This window comes from Bacillus rossius (genome assembly GCF_032445375.1).
Source record: "Bacillus rossius redtenbacheri isolate Brsri chromosome 9 unlocalized genomic scaffold, Brsri_v3 Brsri_v3_scf9_2, whole genome shotgun sequence".
NCBI lineage: Eukaryota > Metazoa > Arthropoda > Insecta > Phasmatodea > Bacillidae > Bacillus > Bacillus rossius.
This window is the reverse complement of record NW_026962013.1, coordinates 28,760,600-28,777,525: the sequence shown is the minus strand read 5'-3', so window position 1 is coordinate 28,777,525 and position 16,926 is coordinate 28,760,600. Positions and strand designations below refer to the sequence as shown.

Here is a 16,926-nt window from a genome sequence, read left to right as displayed (position 1 = left end):
AATGCTGTTAATTTAGTAACCGATCAAAATTGAAAAAAATATATAGATAAAAATTAAGAAAAAAGTTCAAAAGTTAAACATTTTTGGTATTAAATATATGTAAATTAAAATGGTCATTCAGAGCGTGACTGTACTGCTGGCACCATAGAGGTTTTCAAGTAGTTTTGCGAATAACCGGGAAAACATCACATTGTAATCAACCATCAATGTAAAGTAGTGTCCAGACATGTATTTCTAAGTCAGTAATTCAGACAGAATTATTTTTTACGTATGCAGTCACATTTGTCTGTGTGACATATACACAATAACTTATTGTTAACACGTTAATATCAACCACTAAAATAAGTATTTTGCTATATCGCTACACTCTAAACATATATGCAATTGGCACGCCAGCTACGGTAAACTAAAGGACGCAGAAAGATTCAGACACATAGTCCAGGCAGGGTGGTAGGTGGGTGTAGTGTCATGCTCCACCCCCCACTGCGCACAGGACATTCGCCAGTGTCTCCCTGTGAACTGCACCCCATTGTCCATCAGGAGGACTGTGGGGTACCCGTATCGCGGGAATAACTCACACTCAAACAGGGCAATCACGGTGTTTCCTTTATGTTCGGCACAGCGAACGCCTCCGCCCAACGGGTGAAGTCGTCCGTGACCACCACGATAAAACGCCGGCCGCCGGACGTGCGAGATAACGGCCCCATGATGTCCACCGCCACTGTGTGGAAGGGATCCCGGGGCCGTCGCGGAACCTGTTGCTCCTTGCCATCAGGTCTCCGGGACTTATGTTCCTGGCAACATTGGCAGTCTCTGACGTAATGTCGCACCTCCGCCAAATCACCTGGCCAGTGAAATGTCCGCCGGTTCTCCCGAAGTGTCTGCTCTGTGCCGGAACTCTAGCCAGGGGGTGATCGTGCAAGTATCCCAGCACCCAATGCCTGACCCTTGGCGGCATGTGGGTCCGCAACCTGCTCAACCTATGCGTCCCCCTGGTCTGGAGCACACCTTCAAGGTTCCGGTGGCCAGGTACCTCCTCCCCGCACTCGGTCAGCCGGGACTGGGTGTCTGGGTCCCAGAACTGCTCCGCACGCACCCGCGAAAGCAGGTTGGCTAGCATATATGGCGGGGTGTCTGCTTCAGGGACAGTGGAGCTGGGCAGCACATACATCTCGCACGACCGCAGCCCCGGGTTCTCGACGACGGGCTCATGCATCGGGGGAAGCACCTCCTCCCAGCCCTTGTCGTCGCGGAACACACTCGTAGGATCCGGATTCCGGGACAGCTCGTCGGCCAGCTGATTTTCCCGTCCCGGGGCGTGTTCAACCTAGAACGAGAACTCCTGAATCAGCATGGCCCAGCGAGTGAACTTGGACTACCAGCCCTGAGTGAAGTCCAACCAGCGAAGGCACTGACTGTCGGTCCTCAACGTGAATGAGCGGCCTTCGAGATGGTGCCGATAATGCTGCAGGGCCCAGACCACCGCCAGGCACTCCTGCTTGTTCACGTGATACCTCCTCTCAGTCGGGCCAACCTTCACGCTGGCGTACTCAATCACATGCCTAACACCGTTGCCATCCAGCTGGTACAGGACCGCGCCCATCCCCTCCTGACTCAAATCCGTTTGGATGAAGATGGGTTGGTTGGGTGTCAGTCGCGACAGCATGTGACAGCTCCATAAACGGTCTTTGACTTGACGCAGGGCCTCGTCCACGGCGGACGTCCACTGGAACTTAGCCTTCGGCGACAACAGGTCAGTCATCGGGGCCGTGATCGTCGCGAAGTCAGGCACGAAAGACCGCAGCCAGTTCAGCTGTCCCATTTAAGCTTTTGGAGCTGCTTTCTGGTCTTTGGTGCCTGCTTCCCCTCGCTGAGTTCCAGCTGGTCAAGACACGGATGGCATCCCTCCACCGTCACCAGGTGACCCAGGAACACGATCTCCTCAGCCCCGATGTGACAGTTATTTGGGGCGCACCTCAGTCCATGTTTGGCCAGTCTTTCTAGGACCAGCACCAGGTGGTGCACGTGGTCATCCCACGTTCCAGAATATTTGATGATGTCATCTAAATAGGTACTGGCAAAGATGCTGATGTACCTGTCTAGGACGTGCACCTTCATAGACTGGAAAGTGGCCAGGGTGTCCATGAGCCCGAAAGGCATGGCGCAGAACTGGTACCGCAGTCCGTCCGGAGCGGTGAACGCCGTTTTAGGACGGTCGGCGGGGCATACTGGCACCTGCCAGTATCCCGATTTCAGGTCCAGGGTCGAGAAGATTTAGGCGTCCCCCAGACCGGCCGAGGCGTCAGTGATGTTGATTTGTGGGGGGGGGGGGGGGGAGGGGGTAGGGCAGGAATCATCAGTTAGTTGACTGCCTTGAAGTTAATGCAAAAGCGTAAATTTCCGTCCTTTTTGGTAGCCATCAACACCCTTGAGTTGTATGGGGAGGTGCTGGGCTCGATCACCCCATCGCGCAGCATCTCGTCCACCTAGGAATGGATTGCCTCGCGCTCCTGTGGCCAGAACCCATGCACCCTCTCGAACAGGGGCCGGTGTGGTAGCATTGGTATTCTGTGTTCTGTCATCGTCGTGCATCTTAACTGGTCTGCCGCCACAAATACCTGAGGTTGGGACTCCAGGGCCTGGATGATGGCGTCGACTTGTTCCTCCGGGACGTTGTGCTGGAGGTCCTCCAGGCGGATGACTGACTGAGGAGGGCTAGGAGGACTCTGATGAATGCTGTACACTGTCCAGCAACCACGGGTGCCGAAGTGCATTCGTCTGACTCGCACCTCCACAGCGGCGTCGAATTAGTGCAGCCAGGGTGCCTCCAGGATCAGCTCCTCTCGCAGGTCAGGGACCACCCAGGCCTGGATTCGACTAATATGCCAACGATGTTCAGCGTTACCTGGATGGTGCCTCTCGCTGTAGTGGTGGTGTTCTGGGTGGCCAGATGCACCTTCTCTGGGTGTGGTACCACCACCTCCTTGGTGACCAGGTGAGCTTCAATGTAGGAAAGGCTGGTGGCCGTGTCCACCAGGGCCTGCATCGCCTGGCCATCGGCACAGACTGGTGCCCGCAGCAGCTCTGTATCCTCGGGTCCGACTCATCCCAAGAAGACCAGCACCTGGCCCCCTTCGTCCCCAGGCTCCTAGTCGCCTGGACGCGGGGAACCCCTGAGGGCCTCCATTGGCAGTGCCGGCACCGACGCATCGTTATCATGGTGGGTGTCTCCACCGGCGTCAGGCCGACAGAGTGGCGGGTCCAGCCCCCGGTGGACTTTTGACAAGGCCACGAGAGTGGCAACAGTGCTTCTCCATTCTGACAGCGACCGGTTCTGCTCTGTCAGCCATGCCTGGATCCCCGGGGCATGACATGGTAGGTGAATCAGTTCGGATGCTGGTTCTGCTGATGGTTGATGGGCCGGGGCACAGCACACAGCTGTCTGACCACCCCTGGCTCCGCGTTTCCCGACGATGGTGTGCGTGACTCGTGCGCTTCTTCCAGCGTGGAACTCGTGGGGAACACGCGGTGCCAGTGGTACGCCTCTGGACAGAAACAGCAAAGCGGCAGATGTTCGTCTCTGTCCTTACTCGTACTGCTGTCCCCCGCCCGGGACTACTATGGCCGGCCGCCGGTTCCTCCCCGACTGGGCATCTGCCGGTAGCCTGAGTTGTCGTGGAACCTCACCACCGCTCGGTCGCCATCCGGTACTTTGGTTAGGTTCTATCCACTTGTCCCAAGCTGGGCCTCGAGCCCTGTGCGGTCCTTGGCTCCACTCTCCATTGTAGCAGATCCTGTTCGATTTCATGGGCGAGGGCCACAAAGTCTTCCGGACTCCGTCCGACCGCCGCCCTCAGGAAGGGCCGAAACTCTGGTAGCATTAGTTCGACGACTGTAGGTAATGCTGCGCGCGGGTCCCTTCCTTCTGCCATCTGCCTGTGAAGGCGCAGCTTCTCGTAAACGAAGCGTTCTGCCCCCTCCTCCATCCTTTGTGGCTGGCAGTATAAATTCCTCTGGCATCTCGCGCGCACCTGGTCATTGTCGTAACGGGCCTCGATCTGACGTACAAAATCACTTCATTCTGTGTTAAAACTCCCCACTATCGACCACCAGTCCCTCTCATCTTCACGGAGCTGCCCGCTTGACCGTGAGGCCCATTCAGCCGGCCGTACCTTGTATAGTTCTAGGAGATGTTCCCACGCCTAAACAAACTCCCGTGGATCCTCATTGTCGTGACCCGTAAATGTCGGCAACGTGAGTGGCACACTCATGTACTGAATCACTGTCACCTCGCTGTCGATGCGCCTGTTCCCGCGGCCACACTCATGGTAGTGACCCGTAGAGGCCCCCACGTGATTGCGTCCTTAGGAGCTGCCTGCTCCCTTCTACGTGTTTTCTACATCACTGTTCTCCGTGCCATCACCATCATCCTTCATTGTGCCCTGCATGGTGTGTTTCACTGTGTCGCCCACGTCACTTGTAATCGTGCCCCGCATGGCGTATTTCACTGCCTCGCCCACGTCCTCTTTGTCGGGTCCCGCGCGGCATATTGCCCTGTACCGCCAATATCACCCGTTATTGTGTACTGCGTGGCGTATTTATCCGCATCGCCAACGTCACTCTTTGTCGTGTCCAGCGCAGCTTATTGCCCTGTACCGCCAATGTCATGCTATCGTGTCCCGCACGGCATATTTCTCCATGTTGCCAACGTCACTCATTGTCGTGTCCCGTGCGGTGTATTTCTACTGTGTCGCCAACGTCACTCGTTATCGCGTCCCGCATGGCATATTGCCCTGTGTCGCCAACGTCACTCTTTATCCCGTCCTGCAGGGCGTATTGCACTGCATCGCCGTCACTCGTTATCGTATCCCGCACAGCGTATTGCACTGTGTCAAACGTCAAACGTGGGTCGGGCGGGACGTCCCATATTTTGCAGTACAATATAAGTGCGTGGAACCGTGCTTCGCCCTATAGAAATAGTCACAGGCGGAAACACATCAGTTCCATGTGTAAAGGGTTCCTCTTACCATGCATAAAGAACCAAGAAACTTTATTCGAGTTGTGTTTAATTCTGGAGAGTAAGTCCCTTGGCCACGCGGCCCGAACCCCTCTTTACCAAACCCTGAGTAGCCGGCAAAATAGTATCACTTCGGGACTAGTCGACCAGCCGACGACAGACGCGACTGTAAAACTATATGACTGAAAGCTGTTATTACTCCCGCACGACTCACAAGTGAACTGTTGACGGACCCTACTACTAAATTTGTAAGGGATTTACTATTTTGAAAATTTTAACCGTAGCTTATGTTGTATCACAATTTTAATCGCAAACCATTATGCGTCGATTGTAATGAAAAAGCAACAAATAGGTGTTGAAAATTATTTATTGACAATAAAATTTAAACAACATTCTAACGATAAATCCCATAGTACGAAAAATGCGAGTAACGAATTGCATTCGTGTGTAATGTTTCGTGATTCGTAACTAGATGGCGCACCCATTGCATAGTACCGAATACATACGGTTTGCTACAGCTCTAAAAAGTTGGCAGATATGCAATTGATCTTTTAAATAATTTTGATTATAATATTTTACCGTTTATATTTTTTTCCAGGTTAATATTTATGTTTGCTTATGTTTTATGAATGTACTCTCAATTAATTCCCTTTTCCGTTTTTTGTGTATTGTTTAAAAGCCTATTTGCTTTATTATGAAACAGCCATGTAACTGTAAATTTACCGAATTCTACCTAAATAATTACGTTTTCATGTGTTTTAAAATAGTTTTTAAGCTTTAACTATTTTGTTTATGTACACAAATGCACTGTAATGTATTTTTTGTAATTTTGTCTATGGGATGATGCAGCAGAGCAACTAGCGTGAGAAAATATTTTGGGAGTCCTCGATTTTGATGTCGATTTGAAAAGAGACAGATCAAGGGAAGTCCCGGGTTATGTGTGTACAGGGTTCTTTCATGTATTGTAATTTGTTCTGTGATTGGCTGGTGTTGGAGGGAGCGTTTGATACTGTGATTGGCCGAAAGTTACATAATGGTGCAATCCTTGGTCTCGCCTGAGACCAGTGTGCCGTGGTTTTTTAGTCATATACTGCATTGCGACTGAGGAGGTAGGTATTTAAGTAGGTGGCTCAAAACATTATGATATTATGAAGAGTTAAGAGAGTAAATTTCGCGGCTGTGGTCCGGGCGCAACCGGTTTATAATCAACCTTATTTTAGTTTTTTTTGGACATAAATTAGAATTTAGTGACTACAGTCGTCGGTAATCGCCCAAAACATGACTTAGTTAAATTCGTCATTGTTTCCGAGGACATTGTCCTTTGGCATTGTACCGAAAAGTTGAGTGCAACTGCGGGACTTAACTTCGAACTGTTTTTAATATTCAATTTTCGGCCAGTCAGTGTGTGATTCAAATTAATGAAGCGTATTCGTTGCGAGTAAGGAAAATACTGTTTCAATGTGGTCGCAAAATGGCGGCAAATATCTCGTGAATTTGTATGGTATAAATAAATAAAAAGTGAAAAACATTGTTATGTACGAGAGACATCATTGAAATTCAACATCGCCCATAACTAATATTCTGAGGGAAACATAACCTCACTTTTTCAGCGTCCTAGGTTGCAAGTGTATCCTGTAAGGTGTAAGTTATCCTTCAAAGACTGAAACGTGAAATAGTTGAGCTAGTCCGGGAATCTTTGGAGTGTAACAAGGTCATGTAAAATTTTATTTTCTCTGATTGAAGACAGCAACTGTTTTTTTTTGTTATAAACATTCTTTATAGAACTTTGTAGGTTATAATGTAAATGGAACTATAGGGGGAAAAGTTAAATCTGAACCGTCTCTGTTATCGCTGTGTGCATGGGCTGCCTTCCCCTTTACCGCCCCTTAGCGCAACGACAGTGTCTGGAGGGGAAGGTGTGGCGACCCCTCTAATTAATAGCGATGGAGTGTGAGACCGTCTTACACGAACGCGACACAAGGGTTATAACGTATGAACTGTATGTTTGCAGTCATAAAAAACCTGTCTGTGAAAAAACTATCTTATCATAAACAAAAATGCTGCATGTGTTAAAATTACTCTTTTGTTTTGAAGGCTTGGTTATCAAATTATCATTTGGTTAAGGGTTCTGTAAAAATAGCATTTTCTTAAAGGTAAAATACAGAACATTTGCGTTTTGTCACTACTTTTTCCGTCACTAATGTTCGACGCAAAATCGCGTGTTGATTATAGATACATAATTTTAAGATGCCAATATAATATTTTAATAGTTAGATAGTTGTTAGATTATGTTATTTACCTAGTGTGAGTCTGATGTGAAGCTGGCATTTTCCGTTTCACTAGAGGAATATTCGTCTGTAGATTCTTCAAGATTAACAATAATCTTATCTATTTCAGTATCTAATAACCGATCGCTGTTTCAGTATTCATTCTCGATTTTTTCTACTTGCCGGCAGCATTCTTTCCATTGCTCTTTAGAGTAGCTACTAAACAGCTGTTCACATAATGTCTTCTTGTCTTCGAGTGAGGATGAAATTTCATCGTACACTTGTCCTTTAATATATCCCCACACTAACTCAATGAGATTGAGGTCAGGATGATATAGTGGAAGCCTGATTACTTCGTGGGAGTTCATTTTAATGATTTCGTCAATTTTGAAAGTTTTGGTAGTGGGCACTTGTTTTGCAAGTAATAGTAGGTTGGCTTTTGTTAGGTCAGAGGAGAAAATTACGTTGTTTATTTTTAGCCACTCTTGAATCACTTATTTGGTGTTAGCAGAAGTCTGCTTCTTATTTGTCTGTATATTGTGATACATTGCATTGTCGAGAACAATGACTGAGTTTTCAGGCAAATTTGGAAGCAGTTTATGTGTAACCCATTTCGAAAAGTTTTTGAAATTCATGTCATTATGATAATCTCCCGTTGTTTGTTTTGACCAGAATATCAACAATTCATTCTGTACAAATCCTTCCTCTTCTCCTGCATTCACAATTATTAAACGCTGGCCTTTCCTGATTGGCTCTGTAACACCCAGCTCATTGTCCGTTTACCAACAAGAACTAACGCTGTGGGTAGCATGTATGTACGTTTCATCTACATAAACGATTGAACGACGATCGTTTTGAAACTTGCACATTTCTTGTAGGAAACCTCCCCTCCATGCTGCTATATCAGGCTTCTCAATCAAAATCCTTCTCCTTGACTGACACTTCGTCCAACGGAATCCCAGTCTCTTTAACAGTTTTCTCAAAAATTCTTTACTGCAGTCCAAAACACCATCATCTCGGAAAGCCGTCTTTAATTTATTTAAAGTTGGCACAGTTTACCGGACGGTGTAAAATTCATGCACTTTTCTCCTCACAGCACCACACGTAAAATTGTCAACTTCTAACCGTTTTTTGCGATCTTTTTTTTTGCCAGTAGGTGTTGAAAAATTCAGACCATTTTCACTATCCCCTCAGCCAAAATCCTTTTTACCGTTGATTCAGACACACCCATCGCAGCACTTGTCGCTTCAGTAACATTGTATTTTAAACCGTACAGCAACTTCTTTTCTTTCAGATGCGTTGCAACGTTGTATACAATTTCACGCGCCTGTCTTCGCAAGGGTCGTCCTGGAATAAGGTTCGACTTAATTCCCGAGGTTGAGATAGGCTCGCTTGTTGTACCGTGTAATCCAGGTCCCGGCATGACGCGCTGATGCAATCCTCACGCAGCCGAGTGAAGCGCATAACTGATCCCCTCCACTTCCCCATGCGGCTATCACGTGACGGTAGTGTGCGTCAGGCCACAAATTGGGGTCTGCGCAAGTTCACAAGTATCTTGCTGGGTTATTGTGACATGTTGTGGTTGTTTTGAAAGAGAACTAATAAGTTTAATTTTAAAGTTAATTTTCTTTATTTACAGAGGGATTAGGAGTTTTTTTTAAACCTTGTTTAGTTTGGAATTTAAAGACAATAGCTTAGTATAAATGTGTACTAACAGTTGTAGTTCACAGTTCTGATAGGTAGGTAAGATGATTTTACTGGGTTAATGATTTATTTTTATTTGATTTTAAGTGATGTAGACTAGACAATGAAAGGGTTCTGAAAACCTTAAGAAACTCAAGAAATTGTAATTTATTTTAATTAAAGGACACCAGAATTTAAATTTTTTAATTAGTAATGTTTGAAAATTTCATACTTTACAAGAAAAGTTATTAAAAAACTGATGGGATGAAACAAAGGATGCAGTAAATCACAGTTTCAGTTAGTTGATTTGCTTTTGAGGTTCTGAAGGAAAAGTCTAATTTAAAATTTTGAATAAAAATGTTTTTTTAATTTGTTTGAAATAAAAATTTAAATGGTAGTCATGGTCTAGGTGGGTGATGGGAATTAGCCACTCTTTTTCCCTATAACCTCCCTAACATGGCCTATTACATCTAACAGATGGAAAAAAAGAAGACGAATAAAAGTGAAGCATTATTATGAGTTAGACTTTGTTTTCATGAAGATAACTTGATGAACTCTTAATTATTGTTTGGAAGAATAGTAGCAAGGTTAATCAGATGTTTATACTCGGAGGAAGAAGAAGAAGATAAAGCTGTATTTATTGCTCGAGAAGCCAGAGAGTGGTGTTTCCCTCTGAGCTTTTATTGACTTCGTTGTTTACTCACATGGGATAGCTGGTTCGGCACCATGGAGAGAGATTGGTGGGCATTGTGGTTGCCCCCAGAAGAAAAGAAGAATAGAAGAGGTGATGGATGGGTGGGTCATGTAAGTGACCTTCAACCCAGTTACTTTGTGGCGACTATATGAAGTTGTATAAACCATGTCAAGACTCAAGTGTTAGGGAAAATCATTGGAGGTCATGTTTTCCTTCCTTAAGTTTTTCCTGTGAAATTATTCTCCAGATTAGACTATGCTAAGGGTGGGGTACTTTATGGTAGCAGTTGAATTTAAAATGAATTTTTTTTGTGTTTGCATCCTTACTCATCGATTGCAGTTTAGTTGTTAGTTCTGTATTTGTAAGGCGTGTTGGTAATGCCTGTTGATGATGTTTCAAAATTGTAATCTGTTTGTGGTGAGGATGGCTCAACTCCGAAGTAGATGTTGGGAGAAGATGTGAGCTGCCCTGGAAGCCAGTCCAGTAGCTGTTGGAGTTTAGTGGTGTTTGTTGATGGCCAGACCAGGGAGCTACTCTTCTCGACCACACTGACTTTGGGGTGTTGCACCAACCTTCACGAGATAAAGAGTTTAATTAATTTGACACACTGATAAAATGGTAAGAACAGTTTATTTTTTTTTTTTTAAGAATGAAGGAAGTATTGTGATGAATGGAAACTGAAAAAGAATAATTATCAAGAATTCTTACATTGTTTAACAAATACTGAGAAACTAAGTGTATTAAATTAATTTGTAAAGAGAGCTTCACTATCAGAACAATTTTTTGAATCCTAGATATAGTTTTCGATGGCTTTAAGTTGACATTTGATTTGATTGATTTTAAAACGAATGGAACATTTATTTAACTATTTTATTTCTTTTATTGTTTAAGTTTTGTAAACACGCGTAACAATATGTAGTGACCACATATGTACACAGCTTATTTATAACATTGCAAGGTCAAATAACAAAAAAAATATATTATTTTTCAGTTTTGTAGCAAGTCTCGATTGGACAGTTCCTGTACGGAAAATATTTGGTTTAGTCTTGATATTCGTCTGGAAGAATGCCTCTACAGGGACATTTTATAGCTGGTCCAGACTATCAACCTGACATCAGAAACATCCTTGGAGAAGTAGTAAACCTGGTAAGTTATTTTAAAATGTTAAAATTATCTTCAAATTTTCCAAATTGAAAGTATTATTCTATTAAAATTGGACATTAAAAATGCATGTGAAATATATATAAACTAGCACATACATTAAGTTTCATGGAATTATATATATGCATATAGTTAGTATTATCATACCGTAATATTGGAGTAATAAAGTCAGACACATTTTACTTTTAACAAATAAAAGACGTACCTACTTAAGCTGTATTTATTATGAAATTCAGATACTATATGATCAATCAAACAATTAAGCAAGAAATGTTTTATTATTTGTCTGGAAGGGTTTAGGGAAACTCAGAAACTGAGTAGTGTGTTAAAAATGTAATTCTGCGAGTAATTATTTTTGAAATTTAATATTTATCCAAATTCACGTTTTGATACTACATCATCTGTTTATTTGGCATAAAAAATACATGTGTATTTTTTTTTTTTTTCCATACATCAAAATATCTACTCATATTTCTGGTGCCTTTGAATTTGAACCTAACTTACTCAATCTTACCTAGTTCAACAAAATGAACTGCTGCATAAACATCGCTAAGTAGGTTTTAATAAAATTTTATCATTTTTGGCAATAACTAATACCTACATATAATAAACTATATTAGCCTGTGTTGATGGTCAGATTTCCAATTAGTCTTAAAGCATTTTGATGCAATCATATTTTGATATCAAAATTCTAATGAAAATAACTTAAATATCTTCTTGAGCATCATCATAAAGAGTTTTGAATATATAAAGTTCTCTGAATTATCTTTCTTAATTATTAAATTTAAAACGTAACTATAAAGTAAACAAAAATTTAATGATTGCACTTTGCCAACTTATGCTTTATTAAAACAAATGCCAATTTTTGCAATTTGATTTTAATATTTATTCCAAAGGTTTTGTGTGTATTTACGAGATAAATAGAAACCAATTTACAAATCCAGCAACCAGCCTTGTTTAAAATTTCATAATATTGGGTAAGTGGTAAAGAAATGTTTTTGACTAACAAACACAAGAAAACCATAATTTTAACATATTAGTAGAATGGAAAGTAATTATTTAAGTTCGTTAATTTATGTTTAAATTATAAGTTTTTTTAACTTTGAAAATATTTGATGATGTACACATTTTATATGGTAGTCTAATTTACGGGCTACTTGTGTTTAAAAAGTTCAGTTGTAATTATGTGTTTGAGTAAAGAACATTATAAGTTAGACTTTTTGCATTCATTAAATAGTAGTGTATATAATTTTGGGCAAAATTAGTTCTTATAAATGATGTTCAAACAATAAATAAAACTGTCATAATATACTTCTCGAATACATGCAGAGAATTCCTTTGTTGATATTTGCATGTTAATTATGAAAAAAAAATTTAATACAAAAAAAAGTTGCTATTAAAATTTTACTCTCCCTTTAAATACCCCAAGTAATCACTAGAAAACATTTAAAAACTGTGAAAACCTTTGGGTCAGGTTATAAGACAAAGTTTTCAGAAAAATAATGATATATTTCTTTAGTGTCCTAATAGGAATGACTGTTTTTAACTATTTATTTACAGCACTATTATTAACATTTTCTCCCAGATAATCCATAAAAGTAGATGGTAAAATGTTCCAACCTAAAAAAATCTTTCCAGCGATTTCATCAAAGCCTACTATGACACACGAACGAGCTAACGGGACTTTTGGGGCGTGACTAAAACGAAGTTGTACGACATAACGAACTAACATTCTTCCCGCATGTGCACTAAGAAAGGTAAATGCAAGCATTCATTTCCAAAGAAAGATTCTAGCATTAGCGGGAAGGAACGCATAGGCTACGTGATACTAAAATAAATTATTAAAATATGAACAAAATTCATGTTTGAATTTACTATTAATAAACAAAATTTCGGGGCTTGTCAATACATTATGATGATTAGAAATTAATTGTGTGTAGTTTGAATTAAATGGACATATTAGAAAAAAATTAAGATAATAGGTGAAAGATAAGCAGTTCTTCTCTGAAAACCGTAATAAGTCACATTGCTAGACCATACATAAAAAAAATGTAGGAAATGTGTTTCATCAAATTTGGTGTTGGTTCCTTAGCATTTAGATTCAGTGATTATTATACTTAGTTTGTTTTAATATTATAATTTATAATACTAATTTATATGAAAGATTGTAATCATGTCTTGTCATTGTTAATACGTGTTATTCAAGAAACTTAAATTTAAACAGTAAGTTTTTTTTCAAGAAGTTACGTTAATATCTTCCAGGTGAAAAATGTTGCAGCCTCTTTGGAAAAGTTGAGTGCGGAGAATGTGGACTTAAAGCTTCAGGTATGTAATGTGTAATAATTGAAGATCATTCTTAATGTTTATACATTCTGCATAGTCATATCAGATGTGACCAACTAACAGTTTATGGATTTATCTCTTTTTTTGGGTTCAGATAAAATCCGTTGGAAATCAATTGGGTACCGTACGAGCCGATTTTGATGCTTTCAAGAATGAAATGGATAACTCAAATAAAAACGTAAGTCGTCAGATTAATTATTTTATTCAGATTTCCTACAGGTGTAAGCTGACAGTGTTATTTGTTTTAATATTAATAAATTTAGTGCATTTAAATTGATACAACACTTATAATCAATAAAAGGATATGTCAGTTTTTTAGGAAGAACATGTACAAACTTTCATATCTATAAGAAAACCATAATAATATAAAATTTTATGACGTGTTATTTTTTAAAAAATATGTTCTTTTAAAAATGAAAACTATGATTAATTAATTATTTTATTATTTTATTTAAATTTGTTAAAGTAAGTTGGACAGTGTTCTATTTGGTAAACCAGACAAAGGAAATGACTGAGACTTAAAAAAATTTTTTAGTAGAAACAAACTGTCTAAATTTTTATATGTTTATAAAAAATTTCTTCACCTTATTAGAATGAATGATTTTCACAAAATTCTAACTTATTAGTAGAATGGAAAGTAATTATTTAAATTCGCTACTCTGAAGTTTAAATACAGTCAAACCTCTCTGAAACGACCCCTCGCGGTTCCCAGGAATAGGGTCTTAATAGAGGGTTGGGGGGGGGGGGGGTGTCGTAATAGATGTTTTCCTAAATTTTCAGTTGATTTTCACCCCCCCCCCCCCCCCCCAAACCGCTACTCGCTTAGAAACCAGCCGTACAATGGCAGGATGCTGTCACTCACAATGCTAGGCGGCTTTGCTTTAAACCCACTTCAACCTTCATGACAAGTCCGTCACCCTACAGGCCGCTACTAAAGAAAATATGTCAAAAGACAGTTTATTTTTACTGGTTAGTTTACATGTACGTTTTCTGCTTGCCGTAGTTAAATACACTAGAACCCCGATGTCACGAACCCCGGATTTTACGAAGCAGTGATTTTACGAATACATTCTCGGGAACCGTCAAAAAATTGGACATTTTGACCAAAATGTGAAAATCAGAAAAAAATAAAAAATAAATAAAAATGAAATGAAAGATCATTAAAATTTGTTAATTTTAACACACAGCGTATTTTTGTGTTGGCTTTAATACTTCCAATAATGTTCATGTAAGAATAACAAAAAAAATAATAGGACATTTCCTTTAAAATTATGGCAGCGGTAGCTTCCGCAACGCGAGTGGGCGCACACGAAGCTCGCCCGGCTGGCTGGCGGCAGCGGATTCATGACACATAAGCTCACCCCTCCCTCCCCTCTTTTACATTTTTCAAGACTAGCTCATCCCTCCCAGACACACAAACCATCTAGTGTCCTCCTATAACACCCCAAATTCGCTCCCCTGATGGCAACAGACAAACTGTAAGTGTTGAAATTTAGTTTTCGTCTAGATTACGTCAGACGGACCTTCTGTGGACCTTCCCTGGGTAGACCTTGTGGGCTATGCTACGCCGGTATTTTTCACCTTCGAGATAATGTTTGGATATAACTGTAATATTTTTGAAGGAAGTTTTTTTTTGATTAGACACAGCAGCAAGTAACTACGTCGTCAAGTCTGGAAATGAGTCGTTACCTATTTGGGAGGGAAGTTGTTAATATTTTGTACCCTTCATGCGAGTTATGCGCAGTGGGTATTTTTTCTAATGAGATTTTATTGTAATTGTTTTTGCAATTTTTATAACGTTATAAATTTTTATGTAGCTATATTTATCAAGTTAATTTCGAAAGGTGTGTAGTCAGGTGCTCGATAGGCTATTTTGTGAGGCAGAAAATTGGCTGTGAACTATTATAATAATTTATTGTAAATATATATTTTTTCTTTACTGCCTGATCATGAACTTTCGAATTGGACTGGAAGAGTTTGAGGCAACAAGTAATTAATTTGCCAAAAACATTGAATGAGTAGATTAACTGAACCGAGCACCTAATTTATTGTGTGAAAGGTGGTAATATTTTATAATTCTCTCTCTCTCTCTCTCTCTCTCTCTCTATATATATATATATATATATATATATATATATATATATATATATATATATATATATATATATATATATATTAGGTGCAGTTTTAAGTGATATTGTCTTTTAAGTTTTTCTTGTATTTTATATTTATTGTGGTGGTTTTTGATGTTAACCAAGTCAGTAAAGGAACAGTATCTAGTTCATGTGCAACACCCGTGGTGCACCGGGGTGGTGTAGGTGGGTCATTCTCATGAAAATGTACAATTTGTAATTCAAAAAGTTGAAAAGATAAAATATCTTAACTGTATTTGTTTAAGTTGTGTAATTGTGCCACATATATGTATAACACTGATGACAGCAATGGCTACAAACTTTGTCGAATATTTTTAATTTTAAAAAATATTAATGAAAAGTGTTGATCACGGAGGTGACAGCCATTGACACGGAGGTGACAGCGAAACTCAAATGGATAAAAAATTGCAAATTAGTGACACATTTTTTATTTCACTCATTAAAATAATTATATTTATTAAATCAACTCTATTTAGCATCAAAATACACTCCGCTATCTGATTGGCTTGTACAAAAGTTGGAAATGAAGCGATTTTATCAATATTTTCGTAATAGTTATTTGAATATCAAAATAAAATATACTGCAGCAGTAGGAGACAAAATCCAAAAAGGACGATATTTACAGAAGGCACTGTAGCTGAGCCTCATTTCTGGATGTTCCACATTAAACTTTGTATACAATGTTTGCATTGTGTCATTGAGGAGTCTACGTTGCTTCTTCGATTTTTTCATTGTGACAGTTTCTTTCTTACCTGCACATAGGCGACTTAATCGTCTTTCTCTAAAAATGATTTAACTGCTTGTCGTTTTTTGTCAGCCTCTAAATATCTCTTGGCCTTCTTTACCCACTGTGCCATCAGTCTTCGTGAAGTGAGTTTCTGCATATGACTTAGACATTTTATATTTTCTCATGACTATTGCACTCAATAAATTAGTTACTAATTTCGTCCTGTTTTTAACATTTAGTTTCTTAGATGCCCCTTTTAAATTGTCTGCAAATACTTCGCCAAACAACAACTTTCTTCTAACATCATCTGATACTTTTTGTCCCTTTAAGAGCTTAAGTAATTTTCTCCGTGGTGTGCTACATTTAGAAGATTGTTTTTTTTTTTTGTATACCTTCTTTGCACTTTACTCTTGCTAATCTTTTCCTATATTTATGTAATTTCTTTTTCATTATACCTATGGTATTCTCCATTTTGATCAACTTTCTTTTCAACTCTTCCCTATTCTTTCGTGATCGACGTTTTCCATTCATTACTCTCTTAGCAGAATTCATTGTTGCATTATTCTTTCTTCTTTCAATCGGCTGACTTTCAAATTCTTGAAGGTTGTCACTAACTTTGTTACTCATAGGAGTAGGTGAAGCGTGAAGCTGAAGATACAGCCAAAGATATTTGAAGAGTTTCTGCTTTTTTTTTTTTTTTAACTGGCGATGTCTTCTAGTTTTATCCTTCCAGTTCTTTCTCATACTCGTCTTCTCTCTTTCAGTCATCTGCTGTACAAGTTTTATTTTCCCTTCATTCTTGCGCTTGAAATATCTCTCTCTCTCCTTTCTTTTAGCTTCTTCGTATAATATGAGGTTTTACTTAATTTTTTCTCTAAGTT

At 40.2% G+C, this 16,926-nt stretch overlaps 1 protein-coding gene across 2 annotated transcripts in view; it reads left to right on the top strand.

Annotated features, from left to right (window-relative positions):
- Positions 1–5,769: 5,769 nt before the first annotated feature.
- Positions 5,770–16,926, top strand: part of LOC134542956 (ankyrin repeat and SOCS box protein 2-like) — a 50,094-nt gene continuing 38,937 nt past the window's right edge. The window contains exons 1-4 of one of the 2 annotated variants that reach the window (XM_063387582.1): positions 5,770–6,126; positions 10,653–10,807; positions 13,085–13,147; positions 13,260–13,343. In XM_063387582.1, the coding sequence (XP_063243652.1) occupies positions 10,727–10,807; positions 13,085–13,147; positions 13,260–13,343 (228 nt within the window). In that variant the 5' untranslated portion in view covers positions 5,770–6,126; positions 10,653–10,726. Of the gene's footprint in view, positions 10,280–10,652; positions 10,808–13,084; positions 13,148–13,259; positions 13,344–16,926 lie in introns of both variants that reach the window. The other variant, XM_063387583.1, reaches the window with a different exon arrangement.